At 37.2% G+C, this 23,599-nt stretch overlaps 1 protein-coding gene across 2 annotated transcripts in view; it reads right to left on the bottom strand.

Annotated features, from left to right (window-relative positions):
* Window positions 1-23,599, bottom strand: part of P5CS (Delta[1]-pyrroline-5-carboxylate synthase) — a 958,896-nt gene that overhangs the window by 376,507 nt on the left and 558,790 nt on the right. Inside the window, exon 12 of one of the 2 annotated variants that reach the window (XM_067791360.1) lies at window positions 21,818-22,181. The exons of the other annotated variant lie outside the window; for it this stretch is intronic. Within the exon in view, the coding sequence (XP_067647461.1) occupies window positions 21,922-22,181 (260 nt within the window). The 3' untranslated portion in view covers window positions 21,818-21,921. Of the gene's footprint in view, window positions 1-21,817; window positions 22,182-23,599 lie in introns of those variants that run through there. 2 annotated transcript variants of the gene reach the window in all.

The following is a 23,599-nucleotide window of genomic DNA, read 5'->3' as shown; positions in this document are numbered from 1 at the left end:
GGGCTCACGCCTTGGGCAAAGCATCATCAAAAATTTGGAAACATGCTATTTCAATTAGAAAAAAGTTGTTCTAAGCGGGGTCACCCCTCGGTAGTGGTTTGGCAAGCACTCCGAGTGTATTTTTGCAAAGCTTCTTATTTACCCACACAGGTGCAGCACTTTTGTATGTTTTTTGCTGTGCGCTATCAGAAAAAAGGTTGAGCACACAGCTCATGTGTGTGCTGACTCAAATAAAATACTTGCACATGTGTGTGCTTTGTATATAAGATATTATGCACACACTCACATAGAAAATAAAATTTGAGTCGTATGAGCATTTTTCTATAAAAAGACGCAGAGTTTTTAACTACACTTCATTCATAAACAAATAGGCACATATCAAAAACCGTTTGAACGGCTAAGCGCCAATCAAGTAAGTATGTAAAATTTCCAGAGACCGACAAAGTGATGAAACTTGGTAGGTGGTTATGAAAAATAAAGAGAAATTTTCTTAAAGTGAACGCGGCAACGCCCACATTGAAAAAAAGAACTTCTAGGACTTACGGAAGCCGTAAATCAAAAGCCATTCAAGATATCATTTAGAATTTGGTACCTGCAAGAAATACCTGGAAAGTCAACCATTTTTTCGGTAGTTCTCGAAGATCTAAGAATCTAAGAACGACTGAAAAAACGATTTTACCCTGACACCACCAAATCGTGAATTACGTGAAATAACGATTTTTCGTATCTTTGGACCCTTGTGAGCCTAGAACCTTGTTGGGTAAACACGATTTTCAGTTTCTCTTGTTAATTTTCTTATATATGCTAAAAATTTACCGTGTCAATAAAATTTTTATGAAAACAAAGATTTAAAAAAAATTTTAGTTGTATCAAAACGAATAAGAAATGTTTACTTGGTCCTTTCTTGTCTATATTGTAACGAATTTTGGAAAATTCCGCTTATTTGCAACTTTCCGCTAACGTTCGAATCGCTAAACTGTTGAATAAATCACTCCAATATTCAGCATTGAAAATTGGTCTTTATTTAGATTACACATTACACTTCACAACCAATAGCGTGCTTAAATCAAAACTGATTAATAATTCCTCAGCTTGCGCTTCTATGTATGTGGTGCTAGATTTAATGCTTTTGTTGTTTTGCCTTTATTTACTAACAGCTTAGTGATGCTAAAATTCGCCACAATATTTAGAAACCCCGTTTGCAGACTAATATGACGGTAACTTATGTACAAAGCTCTCAGCCGATTTAAAAAATGTTATTAGTTTTTAATAGACAAAACATCATTTTTTTAAATGACAAATCTATGAAAAACTTTTTGGGATATGTGTGAACATTTGTGTGTATCCACCTAGCAAACAAATTCTTTATTGCTATTTGTTGGAGACATGAGCCCAAATTTAATTGACCTATAAATTGTAGTATACAATGATTTTACAAAATTTATTTGTAACATGAAGTATTGAAATATTAACTATTTTTAAGATACTTACCTTTTGCTAAAAATACTTACCTAATGAAGTATTGACTATTTTTAAGATACTTACGTTTGTTAATATACTTACCTTTTGCAAAAATACTTACTTAATGAAATACCCTGCAAAAGTGTTAAAATACTTACCTTAATGAACCACCCTCTAAACAAAGAATTTATAAATTTTTGCTTATTGTAATTACCGTGCACTCAACTTTGTACATTCCTTTTACATACATACTTGCATATAAATAGTTACCGTTTCCTAGCTGCGCAGGAGGCTGAAAATTTTATAGCTTAACATGTAAGTTTTTAGTTCGCTAATTACCGTCCGGCTGTCGATACCATTGCACAGTGTTTCGTGTATTACAAGCAAGCTGGACAAAATTATTTTATGAGATTTTCCGTTTCATATGCAATCATTTATTACAACTACGTCATTTTTTTCAGCCATATGTTCTTTTTTTTATTTTTTTCCAAAATTTTACTTCATATGCATACATTTGCTTATTTCATATACAGTAACTCATGTGAATAAGTGACATAGATCCAAAAAAATTTAAAGGACTTAAGAATATTACTCTATTGTATTTAAATTGAATGTACTACAAATCTCAATACTCTAAAAAACTCTAAAAATTCGGATGAGTCACTTTCATTCGATGAGTCACTTGTGGAATAGTCATGAGCATCAGCAACACTACTGTGAAAGCTTGAAACAACTGGGGTATTTATTGACTCCTCAACATTATGGGGGACAGTAAATTTAAGACTTCTGAAGTCAGACTTTTAAATTTTTTCTTAGGTATCTCCCTAAAAGGGTTAACTGAAGGATCCGATGTTATAAGCAACATATTCATAAGATCTCTATTCGTGGCTTCACGCGACTGCTTTTGTGTGTTATCATCCCTGAATCGTCTCAAATCTTTGTTACGGGCCTCCTGTGCTTCCTCAGAAAGTTGACCAATAGGTAAAATTGCTGATTTAATAATATGAGTACTATGCACTAAGATTTTATGAACTGTAACAGGCATATTAAACCATGGATAGAGATCTATGTATAGTTTTTTAGTCTCGACCGAAAATTTTTCAAATCTTTGGATATTTATATTGTACCCGGATGCTAATGCGCAAAGGAGAGTGTCGAATCTTTTGATGAACGTTACATCCAATCCCGTAATCTCAGCACAAGCCTCAGAATTTTCGAAAAACCTACGAGCAGTGTTGCCGTTATTGGTATTGCCGAAACCTGGTTTTGGTTTATCTACTATCAATCCAAGTACACTTTTAAATTTATTCTGGATTTCGTTGGAACGTAGCTTTACACTCCCTTTATCTGCCTCATTCCTAAGCTGCCATTTTTTTACTTCGAGGCGATAACTTATATGAAGCAAGCATTCAAAACATCTTATCCATGCATGGAGAGTAGACAAACCAAAACCAGGATTATCTCGGTTAGGAGTAAAGTCCCGTAACTTATTATTCATATCTTTTGTAGTGGCACCACAAATATAACACTTTTGTGCGGGAGAAGTTTCAGTCAAAGCATTGCAAACTTTTCCGTCAATCATTGTTAGAAGCATATTGTGATTTACGGAAACTTCGAATTCTTCGAGCATGTACTTTGTTGGCAACAACGCATTTATCTCCTCTAAAACTTTGTTCGTTTCAAAAACAATAAAATCTTTTGTTTCTTTAGAAAAAATAAATTTAATTGGACGACAACACATGGTAGAAGGAGGTCGAGGATTCTGCCAAACAATGTTACCTTTTTCATCCTGTAATTGAAGAGGAACGAAAGAAAATATAAACAAAAACTCATCAGTGTCAGAACTGCATGTAAACTTTTGCTTATATGTGATATGGCCAGAGCTTCCATCGCAACCCCACTTGCTGATTAAAGTATACGTCAAGTTTGTAGGTAATAAACTAACAAAAACTTCTTGATTTGCTAAAACTAAACGCTCAACAGTTTTATCTAATACGGACTGGACTTTAATTTTCGCACGTGTTTCACCCACATCAATTTCATTTGGATAGCATTCTGCCTTAGTTTTTCTTAGACTATAAAATGATGGATAAACCTTATGGCCTTCGTTGATGCTCCACTTCCGAGTCGTTTTGTACCAATGAGTCGTCGACTTGCTATCTACTTAGTATACTAAAGCTTCTACATTGCTCAAGCATCTTGCATCTGACTGACATGTCATCTTTTTGCCGGATATTTGAGTGGTTTCCTGTGATTTTTTTATAATGTTAGCAACATTTCTGTTGCCGGCTATACGCGTTGATACTTCTGCAGCATAAAGTAACTCACCAGGACTTCTAGATTGCAAGAGGTCATCCACTCGACGCCGTTTGGGGTTTTCACTGCAGCTAACAAAGCCTTCTTTCGTCTTCCGGGGCCGGGGTTACCTGAAGAAGTGGTCGGTTGGTCTGATGGCAACTTGGAATCCACCGTTATTGTAAATGTGAAGCCTGGACCCGAAAGCCACTCCGAGTTTTATTCAAAAATCGCTCGTTATGTCTTCCAGGAGTGTTCCACTTTGATCCAGCTTCGACGAATATGCCGATATTTGTAAGCTTAAACTTTTTATCGAATACTCGGCTGTTTCGCTTAAATTGTACTTAAGTACAACAAAACTCAATAATCCTTTATATAAGGTTTCCTTCGAATTTTGAACCCAAATGTCAAAAAAGTCCGTTCATGATACGGTTATAACTAAACTGCTTTGTGTTGTTGATTTTCCGACAGGGTGAATTGTTGATGATTGTTGTGCTGACATCTTAAGTGTCGTTGACCGTTCTGATTTGTTATCAGTTGTGCAGTATTTATATTACATTCAGGTATTGGCGTAGATGCTACCAAATGGGATTGTTTTGTGTGTAGCGTGCCTGTGTGTTTATACCTGCATTAGGATTGCTTTGTATGTACCTGTTTCTATGCCTTGGTGACTGGTGAGGTAGGTTATGGCAGGTTGAAGTCAGTGATCTTCGCCTTTTTGCTTTTGGTGTGCTCTTGTTGACCTTGCGCGTTTATTTTTGTGTGTTTTATTGCTACGTGTTTGTTCCCTGTACCTGGGAATTGGTTTTGCCGTTTGTAGATCAGCTTTAAAGGTTCAAATATATCGTCGGAGCTGATACGTACATGCATCCTATTTTATATGTAGAGATAACTAAATCTACAAAAAAAAAAAATTTAAAATAGATGTGCAAAGAATTCGCAATGGTTTTTTCTTTCGACTATTAGAGAATACTTGCGACTATACCATATGTAAAATTTTGCCCGGATGTCCGCGGATGTATGTAACTTTTTTGTCCCTAAATTTAAAAATATAGAGAAAAAATACCCTTTCTTCTTAATAACGGAATTATAAATATATTGAAAATACTCTAATTGCGAAAGAATTACTATTAAAAAATTTTACTTACCTTCGAGCTTAGAATCCATCAAAAAAATTTTATATAAGTGTTTACTTAAAAGAAATATGAAGCTTAATATTCAACAAGAATTTTGCAAATTAATCAATGCATTTTACGGCCACTCCTGCCTTCTTACTTCAATTACTCAATATATATGAGCAAAAATATCAAAAAAAAAGCAAGCAAAAATCCCGTTATTTTGTTTGTTTTCTTTCATTTCTCATTACACTTTTCTTGGAATAAGAACTTTGTTTTTGTCCAGCTAGCTCGTTCTACACGAAACACTGTGCATTGTCGCGAAATATTATTGTGAAGTTTGAGTGATTTTAAAATATTAAATAATTTATATACCGATCTAACTAATCAAAATTATTAGTTTATATTAATAAGCATTGTACACAAAATAAAAGCCTACCTGTTTGTGAATTTTTAAAGGAAGTGTGGTGGTTTTATTTGTGAAAGGTGAAGAGGGAAACCCGCCCCATATACCCAAAGCGTATCCATGGTCCCTTGACCACATCGGAACAAGTGACCTAAAAAGTGAAAAAATTGGAAAAAATAACAATATAAAGAAAAAAGAAGTTTGAAAGAAAACCTATCAAAGACCTAAAAAGTGGAAAAATTGGAAAAAATACCAATGTAAAGAAAAAAGGAGTTTGAAAGAAAACCTATAAAAAACCTAAAAAGTAGGGAAAATTTTAAATCCAAAAAAAAATAATAATAATACATACCTACCCGTGTTTCGTGCATACTTACCCAATAAATGTTTACATAAAATAACAAAAACGAACGAATTAATGCAAATGCAAAATACTTACCCGGGCGCGCATGAAAAACAATAAAACTACAAAAAAAAAGCTGCTAAAGTGAAAAACAAAAATTAAGTAAAAAGTGCTTAACAGAAAATACATACATACACATATACAAAATAAAGCGCTGGAAAATAAGAGTGAGAAAATCTGAAAAAAGTTTAATTAAAAAGTGCAAAGAGATATACATAAAAAGAAATAAGAAAGCGAAAAAAAGTGATTTAGTGCCTTTTTGCCCGAAGAAGGAAATATCTCGTTTCAAGGTACCGGCTAATGTCAATACCTTTGTGCACAGACACACTTATAAACGCAACAGGAAAAATTGCACAGTGGGGCAAAATTGTGGAAGCAAGAAACAATTTTTTTTAATATAGCTTCTTGCCAAATATACATTTCAGTATAACCACGAGCAGTAGACCTGCACAAGTGGTACACAACAACAACAATAATACAACACATACAGCAGCTTTCACATATTTTCGTATAACCACGAGCAGTATACCTGCACCAGTGGTACAACAACAACACCAACAACAACACCAACAACGACATCAACAACAAATACAAAACAGCAGTGCATCAGATCCCCAAGGGCAGACCCTCCACACACCAAAAAGAAAAAAAAATCGAGATAAAAGGAAAACAGGTGACAAAGAATATTACCGGGGATGCCAAAGTAAGTACACCTTTGCACAAAAGTAGGACACGTACATACACAAACATATTTCCAAGTACAGCAAAAATACTCTCCTCGCGATCGGTATTATAAACCGTTCGTTTACAAAAAAAAAAAAAAAACCCGCATACCCTGGTTATATAAACCACAAAGGTACAGTCCCACCTTAGTCCCATTTTTTTCGTGCATATACATATGTATATAGCATAAAATAAAACTCAAGCGGTAACGTTCTAAAGGAAATCCCATAGCGGTAACCCAAAAAGATGTACTTGTACCCACACATAAATACGTATATCTTAAGCATCCACATATATACTCTCCCATATATATTTTGTTACTCTCACCTTAATAGAACCCTTTCAACCAAAGTTAGTTGCTACCCAAGCAAAATAACCGTTGCCCGTGGCATATTTTCCGCAACGTCCCTCATAAGCCAAAGCGCTCATTATCCACTTGCTTAAGCAAATTCCGCTATACAATTTAGTACAGTGGGCCTGAGCTTATAAAAAAAATTAAATACATTTACAGTGGGCTAAAACTGGTACAATCTTAAGAATTTTTATACCCAAATTTTAAAATGACGGACAAGCAGGAAAACCCCAAAAACCTAGCGGCACCGGCGGGCAATACCCGGACAAAATCCCAGTCCGATGATGAGGAATACAGCAGGATCGAGAAGAAATTCATCTTCGCAATCAATAAGTTAGAAAAATCCTGCAGAAAGTGGTGGGGGATAGTGGAGACGGATCACTCTGAAAGCAGTCTCAAGACGTATTTGGAGGAACTCAACAAACTTCTAGACGCGGTAGAAGCTGCATACGAAACGGTACACCTGAGCAGAACTGAGGAAAATCCAGGACGGCATGCGAGGAGACATACGACGGCAATCTCGATACAACGATGCACACAAAGCTTAGGATCAACGAGTTGATTAGCACCCACCAGCCTAATCAACAAACAGTAAACCCCATACAACAAACTCATACCCCCTCTCAGCATCAACCCTGTCTAAAAGTCCCGGCATGTCACACCGAAATCTTCTATGGTGGATATGAAAACTGGCCGTCCTTCCGGGATATGTTTACTGCGGTCTACATAAATCACCCTAGATCGTCTCAGGCCCAGAAACTCTATTACCTGAGGGCAAAAACCCGGGGAAAGGCAGCCCTAATTATTAAAATTTTTTTTTAAGTGGGCGTGGTCGTTCTCATATTTTGCTAATTTTTATTAAGCATACATATAGTAATAGGAGTAACGTTCCTGCCAAATTTCATCATGATATCTTCAACGATTGCCAAATTACAGCTTTAAAATTTTAAATTACCTTCTTTTAAAAGTGGGCGGTGCCACGCCCATTTTCAAAAATTTTACTAATTTTCTATTCTGCGTCATCAGTTAAACTCACCTACCATGTTTCATCGCTTTATCCGTCTTTGGTAATGAATTATCGCACTTTTTCGGTTTTTCGAAATTTTCGATATCGAAAAAGTGGGCGTGGTTATAGTCCGATATTGTTCATTTTAAATAGCGATCTGAGATGAGTGCTCAGGAACCTACATACCAAATTTCATCAAGATACCTCAAAATTTACTCAAGTTATCGTGTTAACGGACAGACGGACGGACGGACGGACGGACATGGCTCAATCAAATTTTTTTTTGATCCTGATGATTTTGATATATGGAATTCTATATCTATCTCGATTCCTTTATACCTGTACAACCAACCGTTATCCAATCAAAGTTAATATACTCTGTGAGCTCTGCTCAACTGAGTATAAAAACAAACAAATCGTCTGTGCTATAAGGACTATCCCGCCAGGTGATCGCGAACGCCAGTAAGTAACACAAAAAAAATAAAAACAATTTTTAAAGAGCCACCGTGTGCCAAATTAAAATTTAAAAATAAATTTTTTAATCTCAAACTAAATTTTTTTTTAATCTGAAATGGACGCTTTAGCCACGAAAGTTAATGAACTTACTCTCCTCGAGCAGATTAGGCGGCTTGAGACACGCCTTGGGGGTATCGAAAGCAACGGTGTTGCTCTGAACTCTAGGCTTGGGAAAATTGAATGCAATAACGCGAGTTTAGAACAAAATCTTGCCAGAATCGATAAGCGATTGGGAAGAGTAGAACAGGGTGGCGTAAGAACGCAGCCACAGGGGGTATTGGCAGCGGTGCGAACACCACTGTCGGAGCAAGACCTAAAGGATATTGGCAGACTTCCCGACTGCGTGAAGGAGCTACAAGTTTTTGAAGGCAGCCCTTCTCAATACATCTCATGGGTTCACAGCGTTGAAGGAATTCTGTCGGACTACGATATCGTCAATGAAAGGCCCCTGTATCGTGCCATCCTGCAACATATTAGGCAGAAAATCCGTGACTTTGCCGATGCAGCACTGGTAGCGTATAATGTTTTCGATAGCGATTGGGTAGAAATAAAAAGGGTATTATAGCTGCATTACGCAGACAAAAGGGACATTAGGACTTTAGAGCACCAACTGAATCAGCTAGCTCAGAGAGGTTCAAAACTAGATGATTTCTACGCAACGGTCAATCATCAGTTGTCTCTAATAGTGAACAAAATCAAGTGCGATGACTATAGCCAGGAAACCGTGTCGGTCCTTGTGGAAACATACCGTAACAGGGCACTCGATGTTTTCATACGGGGTCTCAGTCCAGAATTGTCGCGTATGCTTATAGTGCAGAAGCCAAAAACACTGCCAGAAGCGTACTCGGCCCGCCTTGACATCCAGAACCTAACGCTAAGGAACACAATAGTCCATGCAAACACTCCAAATAGAGTAGTTGTTCCCACCAATACCCTGTCGCAAGTTACTCAGAGACCACCGTTACCTCCTCGTTCACGGTCTACATACAACTGGACGAATCGGAACAATACTTAAGGGAATAGCCGGTCATCCTAAAACAGATTCCAGGGCAATCAAAGGACGAACACCGCACCTCCTGGTAGACCCGCAGCCCCAAAACCTGCGGAAAGAATGGATGTCGACGAGAGTGTTCAAACCAGACAGGTGAACCACCTGAACCGACCGATGAATAACAACGCCTTCAAAAGGGGACCTGCATCATCGATTGAAAAGATGCCCAAACAGCAGAGGCTCTACAACATGGAAGCCAACAGCGCAGATGTAGAAAGCGGACCTTCGGCGTATGCTGAATCGACAGAAGACAACTTCCAGCAGGTAAATTTTATGGCGGACGGGCCACCAGCCTATTTCATATGAGGACTACCGCGCAGTCCAGTATACCCTATCTCATTTGTTTGGCACCAAACAAAGTAGCCCTAAAGTTCTTAGTTGACACAGGGGCAAATAAAAATTTTATAAGACCTGAATTGGCAACTAATACAGTTCCAGTCAATCCACCTTTCTCAGTAACTACCGTAGCAGGACCTGTAGTAATAAACAAAAAAATCAGTGGAAGATTTTTCCAAAATGCTGGCAACGAAGCTATGGTAACCTTTTACGCACTTCCTGGTTTAAGCTCGTTTGATGGGATAATAGGCGATGACACCCTCAAAGAACTGGATGCCGTCATAGACAGGAAAAAACATGTCCTTATAATAGATTCCAATATAAGAATTCCGCTCAAAAACAAAGTCGTAGGAAGCCTAATTTTTTCGAAACTGACGATATACCCGACGCATATTCTCATTTGTTCGGTCCACTTAACATCAAAACAAATATTAAAACCACAGTTCGAGCTGAGATAAACACTACCACGAATGAGCCCATATACACGAAAAGTTACCCATATCCTGCAAACATGAGGGAAGAGGTAGAAAAACAAATTACTGAGTTGCTTGTAGAAGGAATTATACGACCATCCAAAAGCCCGTACAATTCTCCTATTTGGGTAGTTCCGAAAAAACCCAAACCCTCTGGTGAAAAGCAGTATAGAATGGTAGTGGACTTCAAACGTCTGAATGCAGTCACCGTGCCGGACGCCTATCCTATTCCAGATATTAATGCAACGCTGGCCAGTTTAGGGAACGCAAAATATTACGCAACCATAGATCGGACCTCAGGCTTTCACCAAATCACAATGAAAGAAACAGATATACCCAAAACGGCGTTTTCAACCATGATTGGAAAGTACGAATTTCTGAGATTACCTTTTGGGCTAAAAAACGTTCCGGCTATATTCCAGCGAATAATTGATGACGTCCTTAAAGAGTATATAGGGAGAATATGCTACGTGTATATCGACGACATTATTGTCTTTGGAAAAGTACCGACGAACATTTAGTAAATGTAGAGATAGTGTTTAAACGGCTTGCGGATGCTAATTTGAGAGTGAATTTGGAAAAAACTAAGTTTTTGAGAACGGAAGTAGAATTTCAGGGATATGTAATAACATCCCACGGGATGAAGGCAGATCCTTCAAAGATCCAAGCTATAGAGAACCTCTCACCCCCAGAAACGCTTAAGGAACTAAAAAGCTTTTTGGGAATGACGTCGTATTACCGAAAGTTCATTCGAGATTACGCTAAAGTTGCTAAACCCTTGACCAATCTCACACGCGGTGAGGCAAATCAATCTAGAAGAGTGCGTATCAAAATGAATTCCGAGGCCCTTCAGGCCTTCGATACCCTAAAAAAACTACTCGTTTCCTCAGATATTCTCGCATTCCCAGATTTCGAAAAACCATTCAACCTTACCACCGACGCCTCAAACTATGCCATTGGTGGGGTGCTATCCCAAGGAGAAACAGGGAAAGATCGACCCATTGCCTACATCTCAAGATCTTTAAGTAGAACAGAGGAAAACTATGCCACAAACGAGAAGCAAATGTTGGCTATATTTTGGGCTCTAGACAACTTGAGATCCTACCACTATGGGGCGAAAAAAGTTACAATTTTCACTGACCACCAGCCTCTCACTTTTGCGTTAGGAAGTCGAATCTATAACGCCAAGTTGAAGAGGTGGAAGGCTAGAATAGAAGAGTATAACCACGAATTGATTTACACTCCTGGTAAATCGAATGTCGTGGCGGATGCTCTCTCCAGAATTCCATGCCAGGCAAACCATTTGACAGTACCGTCGGAACCCAACGATGCACCAACAGAAGCTAGAAGTGACGAGGGGACAGCTTCGGACCTTATTCCACACGTAGAAGTCCCTTTGAACGTTTTCCGAAACCAAATAATTTTTAGGGAGGGGAATGCAATGACTTGTGTTGAAAACCCACATCCAGGATTCACTCGTCATTATGTGAGACTAGATATAATTGAAAAGGCCAGCTTAACCGAAGCCTTGAAGGAACGTCTAAACCCGGAATTTATAAATGGAATAAAGATTCCAGAAAGTTACTTACAACTCCTACAAGAAGTATATATAGAACATTTCCTTTTATGCAAAATTAGGATAACTCAGAGATTGGTCGAGGATGTGGCCAGCGAGGAGAGGATTTGCGGTATAATAGAGACAGAACATAGGTGGGCCCATAGAAACTCAAAAGAAAATAGGGAACAAATCTTGGAAAAGTATTATTTTCCCAAAATGGCTAGTAAGATAAAAAATTTCACTTCTAACTGTGAAACCTGCCTTGCTAACAAGTATGATAGGCATCCGGCAGTACCACCGATAAAAGAGACTCCAGTGCCGAAATATCCATGCGAAATAGTGCATGTGGACATTTTTGAAATTCAAGGGGAGACATTTTTATCTTGCATAGACAAATTTTCAAAATTTGCCAAGCTTTTTCACATTAAAAATAAAGCATCCGTCACTCTCCGCGCTAAGCTAGCCAAAGTAATACACTATTTCACAACTCCTAAAATGATAGTCACGGACAATGAGAGAGGATTTATGACTCCCTTGGTATGTAACTACATAAGAGGTTTGGGAATCGAACTATATCAGACTCCAATTCAAAGAAGTGAAGTAAACGGCCAGATCGAAAAATTCCACTCTACCATTACTGAGATTAATCGGTGCCTCCGGAAAGAAATTACTAACGCTAGACCAAAGGAATTGGTGTATATTGCTGTCGATCGTTACAACACAACAATACACTCTGTAACGAAGAGGAAGCTTAGCGACATATTTTTCAACAGAACCGAAAGAATTAACTACCAAGGCCTAACCAACTTCAAAAGTAGGGTCCACAAGGAGATCAGGGAACAAATCAAGAGAAACCAGGAGTTAAGAAATATCCGATTGATTAAAAAAAGGAAAAGAGCTAAGGAATTTAGGCCAGGAGATGAGATATACGTCAGGGATAAACAGATAAAATCAAAACAAAAGGCACTTTACAAAAAGGAAACGTTTGGTAAGGACAATACAGTGACATTGCTCACAGACACTGGCAAAAGGATTCATAAAGCGCAGATAAAAAATACGCCAACATAAGGTAAAAAAAAAAAAATATATATAATAAGGTCACCACGGGAAGTCAACAACAAAAAGATGTCCCAATAAGGGACCACAAAGATTTGAAATTCTATAGCACAGACGACGCAAAAAAGGCGTCCGCCAAATTTCAAGATCAAAGATCTTTTCTCTAACAAACCACATAAGCGATTAAAGAGGCAACATAAAATATTGTAAAAAAAAAAAAAAAAAAATACAAAGAAAACAGAGGAAACGATTTTTCGTTTAAAAAATTTTAAGGAAGCAATATGTGCCCACAAGAAATTATTTACACGCTTAATAAAAGAGGCAAAATAAAAAATAAAATTTTTTTTTCTTAAGAAGAAATCTGCCCACAACAAAAAACTAATTATGCGCTTACTAGAAAAGACAAATTAGACAAAACAAAAAAAAAAAATAGAAAAAAAAAAAACAAAAAAAGAAACATAAAAAACTTTAAAGAAGGGAGTAAAGAGGAAACATTTCAGTAATTCTAAGAAATATTATCCTCTTTCCTCAGCTTCTTTACCACGACTTTTTGTAAGGCGGCAGGATCCAAGGGAAGTAACCTTTAACGCTACCTTTCAAACAACAGTAAAGAATTACAAACTACCTCCCTTTCATATCCATGCTCTCGGATCCTGTGGACCTTCCAGGTAACACGATGGGTAGCCGGGGACGGTGGTAGGATATAGGAATACATTTAAACGCAACAAAAAACACATAAATAAATTGCAGTTCAATTCAAAAAAGCACACAAAAAATTTCATTTTTTTAATTCTTCCCTTAGTGTGGAAAGATTTTTTTTTTTATTATACAATAGAATATTCTTTAAATAATAATAATAAAAGAAAAAAAATCAAAAGAAAACAAGATTTATATTATGTAACCATTTATTATTAGTTCACCGTCCCTGGGATAAATAATAAAAGTGCCTAAAAACAAAAAATGGTCAATACTAATCTTACCAACACTAATGAGTTTTTTCTCTCCATAACGGAACACAGTTTATTTTTTATATCTGGCGTGTACGGCCTCAACATCTACAATTATGGCTCCCCACTGGTAACTATTGAGCACGGGCGTGGTTGGATCCTGAACGGAGACTTCATGTGGTCGACCTAAACTACTTCAACACGGCTTTGGTCAAATTGATGGAGTCAACAGAGCACGATATTACAAGCAGGGCTGTGCGGACCGTGTTACAATTCCACCTAAATCAAACTAAGCTGCGTCTCGACGAACTACAAATAAGCAAATCACGAAGGGTACGTTCCATTGACTGGATTGGTTCTGCATGGAAGTGGATAGCTGGGTCTCCAGATGCAGCGGATTGGGACTATATTCTTCGAAGCATTAATGAGGTGATAATAAACAACAATCACCAGTACCGGGTCAACGAAAAACTATTCAACGGTACCCGCGAGGCAATCGAGAAAGCAAACGAAGCGATGCTCCACATTAACGCTATAAGCAAAAACATTAGCGAGGAGAATATCGAACTTCTTGACCTAAGCAAAGTCCTTATCTTGAAGGAACAGGTGTCAGAAGTCGTACAAGCATGCCAAATGGTGAAATCTGGCGTAATCAACACAAATCTTCTTGATCGAGACGAGATTGGAAGGCTCATAATGGAGGAAGATTCCCTACCATATCAGAACATCATTGAAGCCATAGAGTACGGGTGGGCCTCCGTGTATACAAACGATTGCACACTTTTGTACGTACTCTCAATGCCAAAGGTAAAACCAGATGGCTACCGACTCCTAATAACACGGGCCGCTGTTATAAAAGGACAACACGTTGACCTCAGCTATAAAAAATGCTAATAAACGAAGTTGAAACGTTCGGGGTGAACGAGGATTGCCCTTCGATCAGCAATACAACAATTTGTTCTCCCAAATCCCTGACTAAACTTCGGGAAAACGGGTGCCTAGCTAGGCTAGTTAAAGGTGGCGATGCCAAATGTCGCTTTGAACCAGACAACACCAAAACCGTCGAGATGATCACAGACTCAACAATATTTGTTACAAACTTTGAAGGCCTATTACAAGGGAGGAACTACTCCACAACCCTAAATGGAACGTACGTCATTATTTTGAACAATGAAACAGTCGCGGTGGGAAATCAGACATTCACCAGCAGATCAGTACGCACAGCGCAGGCCCTGCCACCGCCCTTGGTAAATATCGCGAGCGAAGGACTAAAATTGAATCTTAACTACATTCACGGCCTGAGCATGGAAAATATTAATCAGCTTAAACAACTTGGCAATAACTTTCACTTTTCGCTAATTTTTGACGCTCTTGCCTTGGCCATTCTGGCAGCCGTATCCTACATTATATGGAGAAAACTCACTACTACAATCAACTTTCCTAGACTAAATCAGACCACAGATCAGGACCAGCCAAGCCATGCAAAGGATCCTTCTAAAAGAGGAGCTCATCTCCGGGACGCAGATGTTTAAAGGGGGGGGGGGGGGGGGGGGGTACTTAATAAGGGGGCAGACACACTTACTTGTAAGAATGTGCTGACACCACACTTCAACAAACACAAGCAAAGCCAACGTAGGTAATTGATCCGATATCATATTGCGTAAGCAGACAAAATGCAATCCATGGGAACTGCAGCGTAAGCGATATGATATGCGGACAAAATGCAAGTCGTGTGATTCACCACGCAAGCGATAAAATATTATTTTGGCCAATCGTGGGAAGTGCAGTGTCAGCAATTATGAAATCACTTAGACTAATGTAGAAGCTTAGAGCTTAGTTTAAGTTAATGATAAAGTCAGTCTGTTTTTGACATTGAACGGAAATAAATGGTAAATATTATTAAGCGGACTAAAGGCTATTTTTATTTGGATCTTTACAGGTTGCTTTTTGGAGCCCTAGTCCTTGGGCTCCTTAACTTATATGTATATATAAAATTTTTTTACATTTTGTTTTCGTTAGGCCCAGAACAGCAAGTTCCTTTTTTTAGCTCAGAGTTAATTTCAAAAATTTGTCAAAAATGTATGAGTTTAACCCCTCAAGTTAGCTCTGAGTTATCTTGCCGTTCTGCAAGTGGCCCTTAAAGTTTTAATAACTCAGTCAGTTTTTGGCATATGTATATAAGAAAAAGAATACTCATTGAACTCACAATTATTTTCCAGGTTTAATGGAATGCAGGGTTGTTAGCAGTGGCGGATCCCCCAGTTCCTCTCCACTCCACGGGTAGACCGATGAATGGATGAGCAATGCTAACATAAACTTTTTTTCCTGTTGAGACTACCGACTTTTGGTTGACTTAAGTAGGATTTCGAAAAAAATTGGATTTTTTTTTCGAGAATCTTCCCACTTAAATGCCTCTCTGGGTCCGCCCATGGTTGTTAGAGTGATCTCATAAATTAGTACATAACATACAGTTGGTATATATACCGTTATCGGTCTCTGGTAATTATACACCTTCTACTAACGTTCGAATCGCTGAACTGTCGAATAAATAACTTCAATATACAGTATTGAAAAATGGTATTTATTTATACTACTTTGGGAGCAGTACTTCACAATTATACTTCACAACTAATAAATCAAACTGATTAGTTATTCCTCAGCTTGCGCTGCTCTTATACTCTCTGTTGCCTCGTTGGTATCTTTCTCCTAAAGGGCCAATTAATGGTGACTTATAACCATATAACCATAACCAGATAAAACAGCTCATCGAACCTACCTTATGGAAACCAATGTAATCGATTAATGGTACCATACCATAACGCTAATATCATAACCATACCATAGCCAAGCAATTGGTTCTTAGTTTTTCGCCATATCCATAACCTAAAAATATTTGAGTTGGTGAATTTATTAACTTTTTGTTTATTTTATTTATTGTTTTGGATACGTTTTGACTAAGAGACTTATTGTTTGTGGAATATCTTTGTAATTTTTTGAGTTTTCTTCATTTTTATGAAATTTTCACGATTTCTAGGTTAAGGCACCATTAATCGATCACTTTGGAGATGGTTATGGATATGGGTATGGTTACGACTATGGCATTAGGGTTAATGAAGTTTAATTAGCCCTTAAGGTCTATACTTTTCACGAACATGAAACAGTAGTATCGCATACTTGGTTATTTAGCTATATGTATGTGCATGAGTGAGTAACAACTTCTTCTCTTAGCTGATGACTACATGTGTGTATGTGAGATATCTCTTCACTTCGAGCGTATGTGTGTGGAATATACTTCGTTGCCTTGTACATAAGTGTGGTTGCTTGCTGTTTTTGTTGTTGTGATTATTTAATAACAGCATAGTGGTGCCAACATTGGCGACAATATTTTCGCATTATTTCCATTTTTCGAAGTTTCGCTATCTATTTTTTTAAAGTGGGCATAATCACTCAGGGATTATGTTTATTTTCACAAGGTGGTGTGGTAAAAGTGTGATCTAACTACTACACCGTGGACCCTGGGTTCAATTCCAGTGCAAAGCAACATCAAAATTTTAGAAACAAGTTTTTTTTAGTTAGAAACAAGTTTTTCTCAGCGGAGTCGCCCTCCGCTTCAAACTGCAAATGCAACATTGTAAAGTGTGTTTATTTAGTATATTTAAACGTCAGCTACGCACTTCTGAACTATATGGTTGGCTCATCTCATCAGCTGATTTTATGTCTTTCATTTCACTGGAGTAGAGATTGTCAAAAGAAGATGGCAAACTCAAAATGAAACCAAAACATTGAACACATTTTCTTACAACACACAAAAATTTCAAAGTTTTATGTTTGCATTCCATTTCATTCGCCTAATACCAACACGCACATTTTGACAGTCTGAACAAAGGTATGTTCTTGCTGTAGAGATGAGCCAACCAGCTATCAAATTACTATTGTGTAAGCTAAATCGAGTTGTATGAACAGCACTCAATTCAAATCGAAATTTCCTCAATTTATTTTTCTGTTTGAAGATAGTATAAAACATGTAGCTCCTGTCGCGCGGTTTGTACGAACAATTAATTTCAAAGGGACTATTTCTAGAGTACTTCAAAGAAAACTTTTGAATTTTCTTCTTCTGGATAAGGGCTGTGAGGCGCTTACTTTCAAAACTTTAACAAATTTCTCTTTGTCATCATAAATTCAAAGCGACTATTTCTAGAATACTTCAGGATTATTTCATCACGTTATCGGCCTTTGGAAATGATTTATCATATTTTCTCAATTTTTCTCTACGAATTTTTTAAAAGTGGGCACACCGAACATCCTGGGTTCAAGTTCTGGCAGAAGCAACATCCAATTTCTTTTTATTATTGCTTTTAAATGTTTGAGAACATTTATTTGAAGCAATTTTTAATGTATAATTTATTTAATGAGGGCAATGCCCGCTTAATTAATACAAATAGAGACCATTGGTTAAATCTTTGTAGTTCTATAAGTAGAACAAAAGCGAAAATGCCAGTTTCGTTGAAACCGCCAACAAAAAGCACAACTTTAACACATGATTACATACAAAGTATGTAAAATATGCAAGGAAGGAAATTGGGAAGAAATTTAGAACAACTAAGCCATGACGTAGTTGAATGCGTTTGTAACACTTCAACCATCCAGGGCCGCCGAGATTTTATCCCCGCCCGGGGGAAAAAAAATACGGGCCCCCATACTAAAATGAACAAATTCTCAAAATCAAAATTACCACCTTTTACATATTTATATGCGTTTGTATATACATGTATGTTTAAGCGTATACATGAATACATGTATATTAACCTGGGTACATTTGTATGGACGAAAGTTAACCGAAATCGACCCATAGGATTTGGGCTCAGGAAAAAGAATTTCCACTGCACATACCCAAAAAAAGAATTTTCGAGCATGCGAAAAAAAAATGGCGAAAGGGTAAAGTTTCCGACCAAAACACTCCCCAAAACCCAAAAAGTATTTTGTTCTTCAAAAAACTGTTGTAAAAACGGTGGCGATAACAGTTTTTTACAAAAAAAAATATTTTTCGGTTTTGGAGAGTGTGTTGGTCGAAAAATTTACCCTTTCGCAAGCTTGAAAAATATTTTTTTGGGTAAGCGTAGTAGAACTTTTTTTCCTGAGCCCAAATCCTATCGAAAAATCGATGTCGCGGTTAATAAATAAATCGACCCAGTCTAATGTATATCGCTGTATAGGAATTTGCATCATTCCGAATTTTTCTCCTGCAACAGAAAACGAATTCAACTTTATGCTACAAAGCCGACGCCAAAAACCAGCAACACCTTATGCGGGGTGCATACCCGTTATGAGATTTATAAAATTTGTTGAAATTTAACATGATTGCTATCTACGAAAGGTGATTAAACGTGTTGGTGTGGTTTGTTTATTGTCTGCAAAAAGCTTGGATAGCATTTTGAGAATCTCGGGCCCCTCCAAGGCCGGGCCCGGGGTAAATAACCACCTCAGCACCCTCCCCCCTCTCGACGGGCCTGCAATCATCGTAAGAGTGCGGGTTCAAATCCCACTCCTGAGAGAAGGCTTTGAGGAGATTTACAAGGTATAATCGAAACAGCCTTTTCCGTCCTGACGTCACGTAGTTTAAATTTTTCCCAAATTATAAATCAAAAATTGTTCAAATAAATGTTTTCAGACATTTAAAAGCAATGTGGGCAATCCCCGCCTCATTAATAGTTCATATTTACCGTTTGAGTAAAATCACACCGACAAAAGTACTGCACGTAGGATATTTAAACTGACAAAAATTAAGTTTTGTGTAGCTTCTATATTTTTATACTCAGCTGAGCAGAGCTCACAGAGTATATTAACTTTGTTTGCATAACGGTAATCCGTAACGGCATAAACTAGTCGAGATAGATATAGACTTCTATATATCAAAATGATCTGGGCGAAAAAAGAAATTCATTTAGCCATGTCCGTCCGTCCGTTCGTAAATACGATAACTTGAGTAAATTTTGAGGTATCTTGATAAAATTTGGTATGTAGGTTTCGGGGTAGTCATCTCAGATTGCTATTTAAAATGAACGAAATCGGACTATAACCACGCCCACTTTTCCGATATCGAAAATTTCGAAAAAAGAAAAAGTGCGATAATTTATTACCAAAGACGGCTAAAGCGATGAAACTTGGTAGGTGGGTTGAGCTTATGACGCAGAATAGAAAATTAGTAAAATTTTGGACAACGGGCGTGGCACCGCCCACTTTTAAAAGAAGGTAATTTTAAAGTTTTGCAAGCTGTAATTTGGCAGTCGTTAAAGATATCATGATGAAATTTTGGCAGGAACGTTACTCCTATTACTATATGTGTGCTAAGTAAAAATTAGCAAAATCGAATTACGAACACGCCCACTTTAAACAAATTTTTTTTTTTAAAGTAAAATTTTAACAAAAAATTGAATATATTTACAGTATATAAGTAAATTATGCCAAAATTCAACATCAGTAATGATATGGTGCAACACAATACAAAAATAAAAGAAAATTTCAAAATGGACGTGGCTCCGCCCTTTTTCATTTAATTCTTCTCGTCGTTGGTCTGTCCTTCCGCTCGGCCGTTCACATGATAACTTGAGCAAAAATCGATATATCTTTACTAAACTTAGTTCACGTACTTATCTGAACTCACTTTATCTTGGTATAAAAAATGACCGAAACCCGACTATGACCACGCCCACTTTTTCGATATCGAAAATTACGAAAAATGAAAAAATGCCATAATTCTATACCAAATATGAAAAAGAGAAGAAACATGGTAATTTGATTAGTTTATTGACGCAAAATATAACTTTAGAAAAAACTTTGTAAATTGGATGTGACACCTACCATATTAAGTAGAAGAAAATGAAGAAGTTCCGCAGGGCGATATCAAACGCCCTTGGAATTTTGGCAGGAATACTGTTCGTGGTATTACATATATAAATAAATTAGCGGTACCCGACAGATGATGTTCTGGGTCACCCTGGTCCACAATTTGGTCGGTATCTCGAAAACGCCTTAACATATACAACTAAGGGCCACTCCCTTTCAAAACCCTCATTAATACCTTTAATTTGATACCCATATCGTACAAACACATTCTATAGTCACCCCTGGTCCACCCTTATGGCGATGTCTCAAAAAGGAGTCCACCTATAGAACTAAGGCCCACTACGTTTTAAATAATCACTAAAACCTTTCATTTGATACCCATATCGCACAAACACATACTAGAGTCACCCCTGGTCCACCTTTAAAGCGATATCTCGAAAAGGCGTCCACTTATAGCACTAAGGCCCACTTCCTTTTAAAATACTCATTAACACCTTTCATTCGATACCCATATCGTACAAACACATTCTAGAGTAACCCCTGGTCCACCTTTATGGTGATATCTCGAAAAGGCTTCCACCTATAGCACTAAGGCCCACTCCCTTTTAAAATACTCATTAACACCTTTCATTTGATACACATATCGTACAAACACATTCTAGTGTCACCTCTGGTCCACCTTTATGGCGATATCTCGAAAAGGCGTCCACCTATAGAACTAAGGGCCGCTCCCTTTTAAAATACTCATTAACACCTTTCTATTGATACCCATATCGTACAAACACATTCTATAGTCACCCCTGGTACACCTTTATGGCGATATCCTGAAATGGCGTCCACCTATAAAACTATGACCCACTCCGGTTTAAAGTACTCTTTAATACCTTCCATTTGAAAACCATGTCATACAAACACATTCCAGGTTTACCATAGGTTAATTTTTCTATATGGTGATTTTCCCTTATTTTGTCTCCAAAGCTCCCAGCTGAGTATGTAATGTTCGGTTACACCCGAACTTAGCCTTCGTTACTTGTTATTTATAAAGATCTCTGAATACTTTATCTATATTGCATCCATATAATAACGCATATTTCTTTTTTTATAATTATATAACGCATCTTCCTTTCTTAAATGTTACATGAATGCGTATTTCTACCTCGTAAAAAAACTTGCCTTTGTGCAAAAAAATATGCGCCTTTTTTCACAGCTAAAGATTGTTACTACGGATGACTATATGCATATGTAAATATGAATTTCAAACGTAAATGTACACATCTACTGTATTTAATATTTATGTTTTTTTTATTTTCCCAAGATGGAAACAAATATAAAAAGTAAAAATAACTTGTACATAACCGTATACATTTTTTTATTCCCATGCATTCATAATGGCAAAGATTCATGTAGCCATACTTTACCACCACCCTCTGCAAAGTCGGCTGCGGTGTGATCTTGTCCACGTAATATCCACTTTGTTGTCAGAAGTCCTTCAACGCCCACTGGCCCACGTGCATGTATTCTCGCCGTTGATATACCGACCTCAGCACCCAAACCGAACCTGAAGCCATCGGCAAATCTTGAACTTGCATTGTGAAAAACACAAGCGCTGTCAACCGTTGCGAGGAAATGCTGTGCAACAGAATCTGTAAAAAATAATAAAATAATTTCCCACAGGATTAAACAAAAGGAAATATGCAAAAAAAGGTTCGGTCTAGCGACTAATGGGCGTTTTGTATTCATATCGCACACCTAGATAAATAAGGAGCCAATTCAAAAATCTAAAATTTAGAAGTTGTGAGTAATTCCTGACTCTGCAATTCGAAACCTATAGAACTGTATACACAACTTACTAATGTCTCCACTAATCACCAAGAAAATACTTTGTAAATAATAAAAATTGCGTTGGCGCATATGGGAGAGGAAGTCAATTTTTCGCGTTTTCTGAACATTGGGATTTTTTTAATTGATCGCTGTTTTGATCTAGGTGTGCGATATGTATATTTTATATTGGACAAGTGTACAAACAACACTACAACTGAATATAAAATCAACAATATGTATTGATGTATGCACCCAACTAACATTTTGATTCAATCTGAAATAGGAAAGCACATGAGAACTAACTTGTTCTGAAGCGTTGATTCTAAAAAGTACCTAAAACAACCGTTCGTAGCATACATTTCCCATAGGGCTTTCTCAACTCATTCAATCTTTTTTATCTCCTGTGAAATATTCAATGGAATCCTTTTCAAATGCTTCACGGTCCCCACTCAAATTGAACACCAAATTTGATCAGACTTTTGGGAGAATGTTAAAATTTAAATCATAAACAATGCTGCAAATTAAATGTATTATTGTTCTCTTTATTGGGTTAGTTTTTGATATTATTCATGAGGCATTTTCGATATTTATTTTGTACATTTGGGTATATGTAGGCAAATACATTAGGGCGACCCTTATTTGGATAATTTTTTACTTTTTAATAATTTTGAGTGGCATGTGCCAAAAAATAAGCCTTGTGAAGATTGATGTTAATCGGATAAAGATTCTAGAAAATGGGAAATTAATATAAATCCCATAAAAATTGTTCACTGCGAAATTTTTCCTACTCGAATATCCATTTGCCTACCATTAAAAGGTGAGCCTTGCTTTCCCTCTTCACTCTCTTTCCAGTTATCTTCTACTTTATTATCCATGTTTAAACCTTTCATGAAAATTAATAATATATTAAGATTTTCACGAATCACAAAATTGTAAGCCCTTACGGGAGAAGAGATAGCCATACCCATATATACCGAATTGATCAGGCTGGGCTGACAATCTGGTTTAATTTAGTCATGTTAGTCTGGCTGTTTGATCGCAAAGTTGTCGCTCAATTTTTGATATATCTTGATAAAATTTTGTCAGCGGGTATACTTTGGTGTCGAATTAGACATTAGACGGAACCGACCGGACCGACCCCGCACAACCAGAATACCATCTACATAATTAGGCGAGAATACTCCCCACCAGGGAGAGAAATGATGTGCTAACCAAACAGTTCCTGTTGAATACCCAGAAA

Source organism: Eurosta solidaginis, chromosome 5, assembly GCF_040869045.1.
Source record: "Eurosta solidaginis isolate ZX-2024a chromosome 5, ASM4086904v1, whole genome shotgun sequence".
Lineage (NCBI taxonomy): Eukaryota > Metazoa > Arthropoda > Insecta > Diptera > Tephritidae > Eurosta > Eurosta solidaginis.
This window is presented reverse-complemented; position numbering and strand designations above follow the sequence as displayed.